At 39.2% G+C, this 13665-nt stretch overlaps 1 protein-coding gene across 18 annotated transcripts in view; it reads right to left on the reverse strand.

Annotated features, from left to right (window-relative positions):
* IMMT (inner membrane mitochondrial protein) overlaps positions 1 to 10891 on the reverse strand; it is a 37417-nt gene extending 26526 nt beyond the window's left edge. For 14 of the 18 annotated variants that reach the window (XM_072770095.1, XM_072770094.1, XM_072770093.1 and 11 more), the window contains exons 1-3: positions 10685 to 10891; positions 1390 to 1463; positions 237 to 426 (exon numbers count right to left, since the gene is read on the reverse strand). In XM_072770095.1, coding sequence (XP_072626196.1) covers positions 237 to 426; positions 1390 to 1463; positions 10685 to 10729 — 309 coding nt within the window. In that variant the 5' untranslated portion in view covers positions 10730 to 10891. Of the gene's footprint in view, positions 1 to 236; positions 427 to 1389; positions 1464 to 10684 lie in introns of those variants that run through there. The other 4 variants (XM_072770100.1, XM_072770098.1, XM_072770096.1 and 1 more) reach the window with 4 other exon arrangements.
* Between the last annotated feature and the right edge of the window lie 2774 nt (positions 10892 to 13665).

Raw genomic sequence — 13665 nt, forward strand, 5'->3', positions numbered from 1 at the left:
AGCACCCTCCTCCATCTACTCTTGTGTGTCATGCAATTATTTTCTATATAATGGGTACTAAATGAGAACACTTAACTCCAAAGGAATAAAAATCCAACTCTACAGATTAATGTTAAAAAAAAAACCTAGCAAACACACCTCTAGCAGGTTCTACTGAATTATATTTTCAAGATGAAAACAACCTGCTTTTACAAGTATTCCAGAGAATAAACTGAAATATTGTTTAAAACTCTTACCGGCTTCTTTGGCAATGGAACAGAATAAGGTGGGGAACCAAGAACCATCTCAAAGAGTTTGTCTGAGTAAGGTATGGTTTTCTCTACACTTTCCCGGAAATGGGAATCCCATTTGGCATACAGGATAGTACCACCAATACCTCCACCAACAAACAAGAGGCCAGCTCCAACAATTTTGCCAGGGGACAACCTAAGTGAAAGAAATAGGAAAACACATTTATATTTCTTGGCTTTCCCAAAGACACTTACTTAGACCAATGTAAAAGTCTCAAAAATCTCTAACTTCTACCTCTCTACTGATGATTCAGATAACAGCAGCCAAGTTTATTACTACAGCTGCACATCACCCTTTCCTGATTTGCTGTAAAACATGTCTGCAATAGGAAATAACATTTACTTAAGGATAACTATATTTAAGTATAGTAATATCTAGAATAGGAAGAATGAAGTAATCTATCCTGTAACACTTAAAACTCAAGATGTTAAAAAAAATTAAGATGTTCATAATAATGAGATTTGCTTTGAACCCAAAAAAGAATTATCACTAACTTTCAAAGCTCCTCTCTCCTTAATATAACATTTCTTTTTCTTTTCTTTTTTTTTTTTTAAAGGTTCTATTTATTCATGAGAGATACACACAGAGAGAGGCAGAGACAAAGGCAGAGGGAGAAGCAGGCTCCATGAAGGGAGCCCAATGTGGGACTGATCCTGGAACTCTGGGATCATGCCCTGAGCCAAAGGCAGATAGTCAACCACTGAGACACCCAGGCATCCCAACATTTCTGTAAACACAATAAAGTAAACCCTTTACAGAAGAAAGACAATACAAATATCAAATAAAACAAATATTTTTAAAGTTACAATCTGCTAAATTCTGGATATAAATCTATTTGCTACAGAATGGAAGACAGCACATGAGGGAGGGAGGCTATCTACTTGGATGCCATCCAACTACAGAAGAACCAAAGAGACATAACAAATTTTCACCTATAAATAAATAATGTGTCAAATATTACAGCAAAGCTCCAATATTTGTATCCCTTAACAAAAAATATTTTAAGCAGCTATTCCCATATTCATGGAAAAGTTTAACTGTTTAACACACAGTTTTAACAGGCTTTTAAGCCTGTTTACAGGGAGACGTATCACATACCTAGAACTGCCTGAAGTAGAGTATCTACGGCATGGTCGTATTGGACGGAGGACAAACTTCCCACAGAGACAACTCTAGAGAGGAAGAAGAAAATGTCACAGTCAATGCAGAAGGAATCTGGAAAGCTTTTAGGGTGGTAACTCAGATTAATATTTTTATTACAAATGTCTTTGTTAAACAAAAAATTATTTTACTTTCAGAAATGAATTTACCATAAAACTCTTATAAACCCTTTATAACAGTGATGCTTCCAGTAACCTAAGACTCATATAAGATTATCTTTAAGATTAAAAAAATTATTATCAGATTATGATCAATGAGCACTCTTAAGTGTTATGTACATTATTTCTTGGATATGACTGGAATTTGCCATATGCTTTTTTTAATTGGCAAGAAAAAATAAAATAGCATAAAATATCTACTTTTACTTAGTAAGATTAATTCAGACATCTGAAAAATCACCCACAGAAAACACTGCATTGTAGGATGTATATGAATCTACTAGGGAGAGATCCAATCTTAGCTTAATTTATGTAGGAAACCAAATTTCCCATCTGTAAGATAACTATGGGACTGGTCATTTCCTAGAGGCAGTCTTTTAAATCTGAAAGTTCATCTTGGTTTGCCTTAAACTGAAAGTCAAAAATTTTAAAAAGAAAATTTTAATATTATAAATGCTTAAGTAAATACTTATCTCCACGTAACCTATCTTTATTCAAAAGCAAATGATGAGGCCAACCTCTGAAATTTGTTTTAATCAGAGTAAAGCAAATGTTTCTTAACAATATGTGGATATCTTAAATAAAACAAATGAACACTTATCAAAATACTTTTGGGGAAGGTTTTGATAAATTTAGTTATTCATAGCAATCAATCTGTAATTTCAAATTTATTGCATCAATATCATCTTTCCTTACATCAAGCAGAAAATCAAACTGTAACAAGTCAAGGGGGAAAAAATGAATTCTCTGGGTTCCATGATGAAACTGCATTCAAATATCAGAAAAACACAAATTTCCTTTTAGAAATATCCTAAGTTCAAAAAAACTCGATCACATGATTAAATGCCATATAAAATAACTCCACAATTACAGCTGCAATTTATGCTCTAAGCCTAAAAGTAAGCATTAATGTCTTAATACATTTAGGAAAAAAAAACATAATACAACAAGCTAGATGTTTTACAACATGTAAAGAAGTTATAGTTGGTATTTTAAAAGCATTTCAATTATTATCTAATGTGTAGAATTCTCAATATCGTTCAACTGCTTTTAACAGAAAAACATGTTTTCCTATTGTCCTGTAAAGTGGGTTATATGACATTTTTAAAAAAACCACATCTACGTCTATGTCAAAAGAAATATTAGGAAACCATTAAAGTTGTATTTAAGATTCTATACTTTCATAGATACAAAGAAGTATTCAGGTCAAAAATTAAGACACTGGTCACAGTGGATAATTAGCTAACTGGAACATCAAGCAGCAAACATAATAGTGAAAATCTGAAATCTGGGGAGTACAAAACCAAATTAACACTAGAATGGGGCAGCCCCGGTGGCCCAGCGGTTTAGCGCCGCCTGCAGCCTGGGGTGTGATCCTGGAGATCCAGGATCGAGTCCCACATCGGGCTCCTTGCATGGAGCCTGCTTCTCTGCCTCTCTCTCTCTCTGTGTCTCTCATGAATAAATAAATAAAATCTTAAAAAAAAAAAAACTTAAAAAAAAACCACTAGAATGAATGCCTCATTTCACATCAATATTTATTTTTGATCCTGTATCTTTTTCCACCTTATACTTTATCTTGACCCTCTATCCTCCCTCAACAGAAATATATATGATGGAATTACCTTTTTTTTGTAGTCCAAACTGTCAATATTTTATGGAGCCTGGGTTTTCTCATATTCTTAGAAAGTCACCATCAGGTTATAAAGTAATTCCTCCACGTGTCTTCTACTATCATAGTTTTCTTCCTTTTACGTATAATTCTTTGAAATTAGTCTGAGGTACAGATCCAACTTTATTTTTTTCCAAATATCTACTCAGTTGTCCCTAAATCACAGACTTAACAATTTTTTCTAGTGACTTGAAATGCTACCTTTAAAATACATCAAATGCCTCGATGCATTTAGATTTCCTACTTTGTTCCAATGATCTATACTAATACTGCAGTGTTTTAACTACCGCATCTTAGAAATAGCTTTTAATCTGGTAAGACTTGTCCTCTCCGAGAACTATTATTTTTCACAATTTTTTGGCTATTTTTTTTTGAAAGCTGAGTTATCAAAATCCTTTCAATTAAACAACATACCATTAATTATAAGATGCACTCTGGGGGTACCTGGGTGGCTCAGTCAGTTAAGCATCTGCTTTTGGCTCAGGTCAAGATCAAGATCTCAGGGTCCTGGGATCAAGCCCCACCTCAGGCTCCCTGATCAGTGGGGAGGAGTCTGCTTTTCCTTCTCCCTCTGCCCTTCTGCCACCCCTCTCATGCTCGCTTTCACTGTCTCTCAAATAAATGAAATCTTAAAAAAAAAAAAAAAAAAAAAAAAGACAGACCCTAATTTAAGAGAGAATAAAATGTGGGGAGAGGGGGGATCATGGCGAAAAATTGATAGCAGTAAAGTTTCCTACTTCTGTATGAGAAAAAAGTAGAAATAAGGATTGTAGCATGACTCAAATTTATAGGGTTTTTATCTGAACAAGTGGCTCTTGATTTTTAAAAATTTAAGTATCCCATTCATTAGCCTGCTCTCATATTCTACATAGCACGTAATATCCTAAGTAATTTTAAAAGTCAGAAATTTATGGGTTTTTATGGTTTTATCACCCAAGTATGAGTCCCTAGACACCATAGTGCAGTTTTATTTAATAAAAAAAAAAAAAGAGGATATCTTCTAAGTCTCTTTTAATCTATAGTTTTTTTTCTCTAATATTTGGCCAATGGACCTGACTTCAAATTTATAGCATATCATTTTGTTACATTGTTTGTGTGTCTATGTGTCTGTGTGTATATAAAATCTGTCTCTATACTTCAGGCCATCTCAAATACCTGGTGTCAAGTTTTCAAATTTTTTTTTCCTGTCTGTAATAAAATTCAGTTATAAAATTCAACCATCTTAAAGTGTACAATTCAGTGACATTAGTACATCTTCAGTGCTGTACAACAACCCTCACCACTATTTAGTTCTAGAACATTTTCATAACTCCAAAAGGAGATCCCTGTACCAACTAAGCAGTCTCTCCGTTCTCCCCTCCCCCCAGTCCCTGCAAACACTATCTACTTTCTGGCTCTACAGACTTGTCTATTCTGGATATCTGATACAAATGAAATTCTACAATATGTGGTCTTTTGAGCCCAGCTTCTTTCACTTGGTATGATGTTTTCAAAGTTCATCCATGTTGTAGCATGTATCATGTACGTATTATGTGGTTTCTTTTGGGGGCTGACCAGAATATTTAATCTATGGATATACTATATTTTGTTTATCCAAGCATTAGTTGATGGACATTTGGGATGTCTCCATCGTTTGGCTATTGTAAATAGTGCTATATCCCTCGGGAAACTTTGTTTAAACACCTATTTTCAATTTTTGGGGGTGGAATTGCAGGGTCACATGGTAATTCTATGTTTAACTTTGCATTATTTTACATTCCCACCAGTAATGAATGAGGGTTCCATTTTCTCCACATCCTATTACCTATAATTTTATGTTTTCATTATAGGCATCTTAGTATGAAGTAGCTATTTTATTGTGGTTCTGATTTGCATTTCCCTAATGCCAGTGGATGTTTATTATGCTTTCATGTGCTTTCTGACCACTTTTACATCTTCTTTGGATAAACGTCTATTCAAGTTCTTTGCCCATGGCTTATTAAGGTTGTCTTTTTATTGTTAAGCTATAGTTCTTTACATATTCTGACTCTAGATCCTTATCAGATATATGATTTGAAAATATTTTCTCCCATTCTTTTCACTCACTTCAGTGTCCTTTGATAGAACAAAAAATTTTAATTTTGATGAAATCCAATTTATCTTTTACTTCTTTTGGAGTCATATCTAAGAAACCATTGCCAAATCTAAGTCGTCCCCTAGAGCTCTCTTTCTTATGCACCAAGCTAATCTCTTTGTTTATATAAACTAAACACCCTACTTTAACACACTTCTTCATTCTGGAATAGCTTTTAATTAATAATAACCTATCATGTAGAAAGAACTATACTGTTTCAAAGCAATTTGCCTTGACATAATTTTATAATCAATGTTGCAAGGTTAGGATTACTGCTTCTAACCTATAGAAACATGATTTTTGAAAACAAAAAAGAGGGTGCCTGGGTGGCTCAGTTGGTGAAGGGTCTACCTTCGGCTCACGTCATGGTCCTGGGATAGAGCCCCATGTCGGGCTACCTACTGGGCAAGGAGTCAGCTTATCCCTCTCTCTATACCTCTGTCCCTTCCCTCACTTGTGCTTTCTCTATCAAATATTTTTTAAATAAAAATAAAAACAAAAAATATAAAAATACAACACCCATGTTATGTTCTTGCACAAACCATCTATTCCTTAGCTCCAAACTAAGGTAAACATACAAAAAGAAACCAAATTCTAGGGGTGCCTGGGTGGCTAAGATGGTTAAGTGTCTGCCTTTGGCTCAGACCATGATCCCAGGGTCCTGAGACTGAGCCCCATATCAAGTTCCCGGGGGGGCTGCTTCTCTCTTTCCCTCTGCCTGCCACTCCCCCAGTTCTCTCTCTCTCTCTCTCTCTCTCTCTCTCTCTCTCGTCAAATAAATAAATAAAATCTTCAGGAAGCAAGCAAGCAAGCAAACTCTAGCATTACAACCTGGAAACAAGAGACTATAATAAATATCTCCTCACATGAACCCCATTCTGGAGGTTCCAGGTTTCCCCTATAGACTTTGCCAATGGCTATAACTGACCATGTTTTGGTGGGTTTTGTCACAAGGACTCCCCACACACAAACAAAAGACACCTAGAAGTTAACACCTACTTCTACATTTGAAACGCACATTAGCATGTGACAACTTTTTCAAAGGCTAGTTTAAAATATAAGAATCATGAATTAAAGGACACTTGGGTGGCTCAGTCAGTTAAGCGTCTGCCTTTGGCTAAGAGTCCTGGGATGAAGACGGGAGTCAGGCCCCCTGCTCAGTGGGGAGTCTGCACCTCCCCACCACTTATGTGTGCAAGTACACGCTCTCTCTCAAATAAATAAAATCTTCTTTAAAAAATAAAAGAAAATAAAAGAATTATGAATTAAGGTTAAAAATGTATCACACAGGGCAGCCCGGGTGGCTCAGTGGTTTAGCGCCGCCTTTGACCCAGGGCGTGATCCTAGAGACCCAGGATCGAGTCCCACATCGGGCTCCCTGCATGGAGCCTGCTTCTCCCTCTGCCTGTGTCTCTGCCTCTCTCTCTCTCTCTCTCTCTCTCTCTCTGTCTCTCATGAATAAATAAATCTTTAAAAAAGAATATATATACATATATATGTTTATATATACACACACACAAAAAAAAAAAAAATCCAGGAAGTTTGGCATTGAAGCAGTATTATCTCTCAAGAAAGACACAGATCTTAAAAAAAAAAAAAAAAAAAGAAAGAAAGACACAGATCTCTATCTTAGAAAACGTACCCTTCAGTTACAACAAGCAAATGGCAAGTATTAAATATGGCAAAAGAAGGAACTTAATACTTTAGTTTTCCCTCCATACATGTATGAATATATATTACTCATATATTCCCACTTGCATGTCTTAAGTTACGATGTAAATATTCCAAAATGGCTTGAAAGCCACTGGCCTAAAAAGATGAAAATAAGGAATAATAAAAAATGATCTAACACCAATAAAAGCAAAGAGCAATGATATATTAAAGTACTTTCTACCATGTATACTTGGCAGACATTACTGCTGAGTAATGAGTAACAGTTTTTACAATCCTAATGAAAAAAAAAATTCCAGAAGACTCTAAAAGGGCAATAGTAAAGCAGGAAAACATCAAAGAAGATGAAGCTTGACAGAATGGAAAAGATTTTGACAAGTAGAATATTCTGGATAAAGTTGACAAAATCAAACAAGGAAAAGAAAATTTGACTAGAAAGCTCAAAAGAATCTAAAGAACCATCTGCTGGGGATGAAAGTTCTGAGAATTGATATAATCCCAAGTAACAGTATATAAAGAGATGGGGCAACAATGAGATTATCACATACATCAGAATGGCCAAAGTCCCTAAGACTGACAACACCAAACGCTGATGAGGATGTAGGACAACAAGAACTCCCATTCATCACTGCTAGCAATGCAAAAGGTACAGCCACTCTGAAAGACAGTTTGACACTTTTTTTTACAAAAACTAAACATATAATACAGCAATCATGCACCTCAGTATTTACCCAAGAGCTGAAAACATGTTCACACAAAACCCTACACATGAAATATTTAGACCAGCTTCACTCACAACTGCTAAAACTTGGAAGCAACAAAGACATCCTTCAGTAGGTGAATGGGTAAATTGTGGTACATCCAGACAATGGAATATTAGTCAATGCTTAAAGAAAAGAAAAAAAAGAAGGCTGTCAAGCCATGAAGAGACATGGAAGAAAGTTAAATGCACATTATGAAGCGACTGAAGCCAATGTGAGAAGGCTACACGCTGTATGATTCCATCTATATGACGTTTTGGAAAGGCAAAACTAAAGAGTTAATAAAAAGATCAGTGGTTGCGAGGAGAGGAAAGAAAGTGATGAGTAAGTGGAGAATAGAGGATTTTTAAGGCAGTGAAAATACTCTGTAAGATACCAGTAACGACTGACATATGTCATCATACATTTGTCCAAACCCAGACAATGTACAACACCAAAAGTGAGCCCCAATGTAAACTATGGGCTTTGGGTGATTATGATATGCCCATGTAAGTTAATCAACTGTAATAAATGCACCACTCTGGTGGGGGATGTTGATAATGGTGGAAGGTAAGCAAGCATGTGTGGGGGCAGAACATCTCTACCTTCCCCTCAATTTTGCTGCAAAGCTAAAACTGCTCTTTAAAAAGTCTTAGTTAGGGGATCCCTGGGTGGCTCAGCGGTTTAGCGCCTGCCCTCAGCCCAGGGCCTGATCCTGGAGTCCCGGAACCGAGTCCCACATTGGGCTCCCTGCATGGAGCCTGCTTCTCCCTCTGCCTAGGTCTCTGCCCCTCTCTCTCTCTCTGTCTCTCATGAATAAATAAATAAAATCTTCAAAATATAAAAAATAAAAAGTCTTAATTAAAAAGAGAGAGATGGGAAGAGAGGTCAGACCTTGGGGATATATTTCGAGGTACAAGTAGCAGATTCAATAAAGGAAAAAGGAGAAAGATAAAGAGCCCCTAGATACTACATAAGAAAAGCCAGAAAGCAAAAACAGCTTCACAAAGCAACAATATCAAATGCTACAAAATGAGAAGAAACCAATGAATTTTTACAAGATCGCAATTTCGAGACCCTAAGAAAATGCGGATGCAAGCTAGAAAAGGGTTCATATTTTAGTGTGAAGCTTTAATGTTTTCTTCTAACTTCCTAATTGGAATCCCAATAAGTAGAAAGCGTTTTCATCAAGACAAGGAAGGAAAAAGTAGAAAAATTTTAGATTTTATGGCAGACAAGGAGATTGGTGACAGCCATGACATAATCTGAGGGCAGAACAAGAGTGTTCCATGAAAGGAGAGCTCTGAAGACAAACCAAGAGTTCTGCACTCAAAGAGTTCTAGTCCCACTTGGGTACTACATTAGGAGGGATTCTAAGATGGCCCACACAATTTCCACCCTGTTAAGCCCATGATTAGGGTTGCAAGACAAAAGGGATTTTGCAGGTGTGTAACTCATCAGGTGACTCTGAGTTAATCAAAAGGGAGGTTTTCCAGGTGGGCCAGGCTAATCTTAAAGCCTTTTACATGCTGATCTAGAGATCAAAAACAGGAAAGTTAAGAGAGACTTCTGAAGTCAAAGAGATAAGCTCCTGGTAGCCTACAAGAAAGCAAACATCCATGTCACTGAGCAACACACTTGGAGCAAACTCTAAGAGAGTTAGGTGACAGCAGGAAAGAAAACAGGGACTTCGGTTCCTCAGGTGCAAGGGACTGAATTCTGCCAAAATGAACTTGGAAGAGGACTCTGAGGTCCAGATGAGCACCACAGCAGTCAATGCCTCAACTGCAACCTTGTGCGGCACCGAACAAAGAATCCAGACCATTCATAACCAGAAAGTCTAAGAATAAATGGGTGCGGTTTTAAGCTGCTAAGTGTGTGACACCTGTTATGCATCAAAAAAGAACTAATACAGACCCTACTTGCCTACAAAAGCTGCTTCTATCCTGGCAACAAGTAGGGAGACAAGCAAACTTGAAGGAAAAAAAAAAAAAGCCTGACATGATTTCTCACTCACTCTGACTAGAGATTTTGTTCAATTGCTGCTTGGTGTGCAATACATCTTCCAACATATCAATAATTCTGAAAACTGTGAACAATAGAAATAGAAGTTTATTTCCAACTTTAGAAAAGTACTTTGACAAGCGTGCAGATGTAAGTCACTGGGTGTCTAGGCTTCCTGGATGTCTGCCAAAGTTGTCCCAGCACCTGGAGAAATACATCCCCAAGCTAACCTCAGAAATGAGCACAAGGTCATGACTCCTGTTCTTCCTCAGTACCCAGAGTTTTTACTTCATAAACTACAATCTCTCATTTTTTGTCTAGAGTAAGAATACCTCAGAGGCTCTCTAAGCTGCAAAAAAGAAGGTCCTTCCCGAGTAATTACAACCTTGACCCCTAAAATGTGGACTCTAACAGTCCCAACACCTCCTTATTAAAGATGCAACAAGCCAAGGCTATAGGCGTTTCCTGCTGGGAACTGTAGTTCTCCCCGCGACCTTCAACCACTGGCTGCGCGAAACCTATCACGAGCCCAACCGGCAACCCGAGCGCCAGAGCCACTATTGGTCCCTGCCTGGGGCAGCGCGCCGCTGATTGGACGACGCGTCCCCGAAGCCGCGCTGACGGTCCTGCGCCCGCCTCCCCACCACCTTCTCTCCACACCCCATCCCGCTTACAGCAATAACCCTCAAATCATCCCAGTCGGGCGAACCCCCTAATCAACTGCTTCACGGGTCGGCCCAGGACTCCCGCGATGAGGGCGGCCGCGAAACACGCCTCTCTCCCGGGGCCTAGTCAGAGCGAAAGCCTCTCCCATTTTCCGTTGGTTGGCCGGAGTCCGCCTCACCACGCGCTCTCCCAGCGCCCCCGCGCTCACCTGGGCGGCGGCGGTCACACCCGATAACTGACAGGCCCGCAGCATTTCGGCCGGGCTTGGGCACGGCTGGTGTACGAGGGAGCTGCCGCGGAGGCGTTAGTAAGGGAGAGCGTGCGTGAGTGCGTCCCTGCGTCCGTGCCGCCTCTCCGCGCCGGTCGTACCGGAAGGGCAACAAACGCCGCTGCGCACGCGCAGCCCCCTTTCTCGACCCCGCCCAGGCCGCCCGGAGAGGCGCCCCCCCCCGCACCGACCCCGGGCGGAAAAGGCTATTTCTCCTTCCGGGTCGCCTTCGGAGTTCTGGTCTGTATCCGCCAGAAGGGGTTAGTAGGTGAACCCGGAGGGTGAGAGGAAGCGCGAAACTCGGGCTTTGATCAGTGCGGATAGAAGATGTTATTCGTCGAAGAATTCAAGGAAAAAAACATCCCGGCCGCATTTGTCAGCTGGGTATTTCGTAGAAAGCAGACGGTTTGGCGAAAGTTACGTAAACAATGGTGTTTTGGTTTGCGTGTTTGTTTGCTTTGACAGCCTTTCTTCAGGGAGTCATCCTGATTATGGGAGATTGGGAGGACGAACACTGGAGAGACCTTTGTGCGGAACGCGTTGTTCGCGCATCTAATAAATGGCAGAGCAGGGATAGAAACCCACATCCTTCGGGTTCCACCGCTTCTACTCCTAGATTTAAGCCACACTTATTTTCCCACTACGTTTTCCTTTTACAAAGATAATTTTGATGGAATGCGTCGGAAGTTAAGGAGATCAGTGTAGAAAAACTCTTCAGAGTATTCCACGGAGTCTGTAACCAAGATTTAGTATGTTAAATATTGAACACAGTATTCAATACTGTTATTACTAATAATGATCGTACCATCACAATATCAAAAGAAACTGAATAACGTGTATATCCGTTGCATTTGCTAAGTGCTTTTAGGTCTTAACTAGGCTATTTATCACAGCATGGTGTTCCTAGAGTTACGGTGTTTTACAATATGGTGGTATCACAGTATGATACTAATCCCACTTGTAAAATGGAGAAAGGAATTTGAAAATTACCTAAAATCAAATACTTATGTCCGTATATATTCATTGCTTTTCAGGGTGCTTTAAAAATTACGTTACGCTCTCTAATTTCATATCCCCATCACCTAACAGCCCCCAAAGCAGTCTCCCGTTTTTAAAAGTAGTTTTAGCATTAAATTGCAGTCTCCCCAACCCCTCCCACCCACCCCCCGTCCCTGCCCACTGCTGTTCTGTTATACGGGGTGATGCCAGTGTAATGAGTTTTCTAATATCTTGGCCATAAACCTCTCAATATCAAATAAGCAATTTAAATCTACCCTAACCGGGATCCCTGGGTGGCGCAGCGGTTTAGCGCCTGCCTTTGGCCCAGGGCGCGATCCTGGAGACCCGGGATCGAATCCCACGTCGGGCTCCCGGTGCATGGAGCCTGCTTCTCCCTCTGCCTGTGTCTCTGCCTCTCTCTCTGTGACTATCATAAATTAAAAAAAAAAAAAAATCTACTCTAACCGTGTGTGGCCCAGCCACATCCTGGGCCTGAACATCGTTACCAACTTCAGCTTCCAAATCTCAAGCTCCAAAATTAATTTTTGTTGTTTCCTCATCTCCCATTTAACCAAATCCTTAATCTTCATCCTCCACGTGCAATTTATGGATTTTTTTTTTTGCTTTGAAGTGGACTCCCCCAAAGTAACATACAAATTTAAATCATTCCTCTGTTCAAAAATGTGCAAGGACTTCCATTATCAATTCAAAGAGTATTTGTGAAATGTCTCAGTACTTTTTCAATACATGAGAATATGTTTAAGGCTCAATTTAGCCATCTTAGGTGGGAGATTAAGAAAGCAATGATAGTAGTCAAAGCTCATCACCCACTTACATACCCTAAAACCCAGAAGAATTAAAGGATATGACTCTCCTCAGTTGGTTCTCAGAATGTGAACGGGGACCACTGGGGAGTCTGAGACCTTTTCAGAAGATCCATAAAAATCAAAACTACCTTCATAATATTAAGATATTATTAGCTGTTTTCACTCATTTCTCATAATTTTACAGTAGAATTTTTCCAGAAGCTAGGTGACAAGTGAAATTAACAACAGACAATGCATAAGCAAATTTCAGAATCCAGCTATTAAACCATACTTTAAAGAGATTTGCCGGGATCCCTGGGTGGCACAGCGGTTTGGCGCCTGCCTTTGGCCCAGGGCGCGATCCTGGAGACCCGGGATCAAATCCCACGTCGGGCTCCTGGTGCATGGAGTCTGCTTCTCCCTCTGCCTGCGTCTCTGCCTCTCTCTCCTCTCTGTGCATTCTCATAAATAAATAAATAAAATCTTTAAAAAAAAAATAAAGAGATTTGCAGAAAAAGTTAGGAAATGATACTGTTCTCAGTATTTTTTTGGGGGGGGGAGAGTTACTTTTCATGAGTGTATTTTTGTTATGAAAATCATAGTTTTTTACTAAGTATGGTAGGCAGAATAATTATTCCTGAACATAGCATATTTTCCTAATCCCTGTAACCTATAAATGTTACCTTACATGACAAAAGAACCTTGCAGATGTGATTAAGACTCTTGCAACGAGGAGATGATCCTGGATTATCTGCATAGGGCCAATGTAATGACAAGGGTCCATTTGAGTAGAAGATGAGGACAGGAGAGGCAGAGTCAGAAAAGGACATGTGACAATGGAAGCAGAAGTCAGAGGAATGTGATTACTGACTCTGAAGATTGAAAGAGGCATAAGCCAAGGAATACAGGCAGCCTCTAGAAGCTAGACAAGGCAAGGAAACAAGTTCTTCTCTACAGCTTCCAGAAGGAACAGAGACCTGGATATTTTGATTTAGCCTTGTGAAACTCATTTTAGATTTATGACCTACAGAACTGTAAGATAATTTGTGTTGTGTTAAGCCACTAGGTTTGGGGTACTTTGTTACAGGAGCAATTGGAAATATAATTAAAAGCTCT

The sequence above is a fragment of the Canis lupus genome, chromosome 12 (genome assembly GCF_048164855.1).
Source record: "Canis lupus baileyi chromosome 12, mCanLup2.hap1, whole genome shotgun sequence".
NCBI classification, from domain to species: domain Eukaryota; kingdom Metazoa; phylum Chordata; class Mammalia; order Carnivora; family Canidae; genus Canis; species Canis lupus.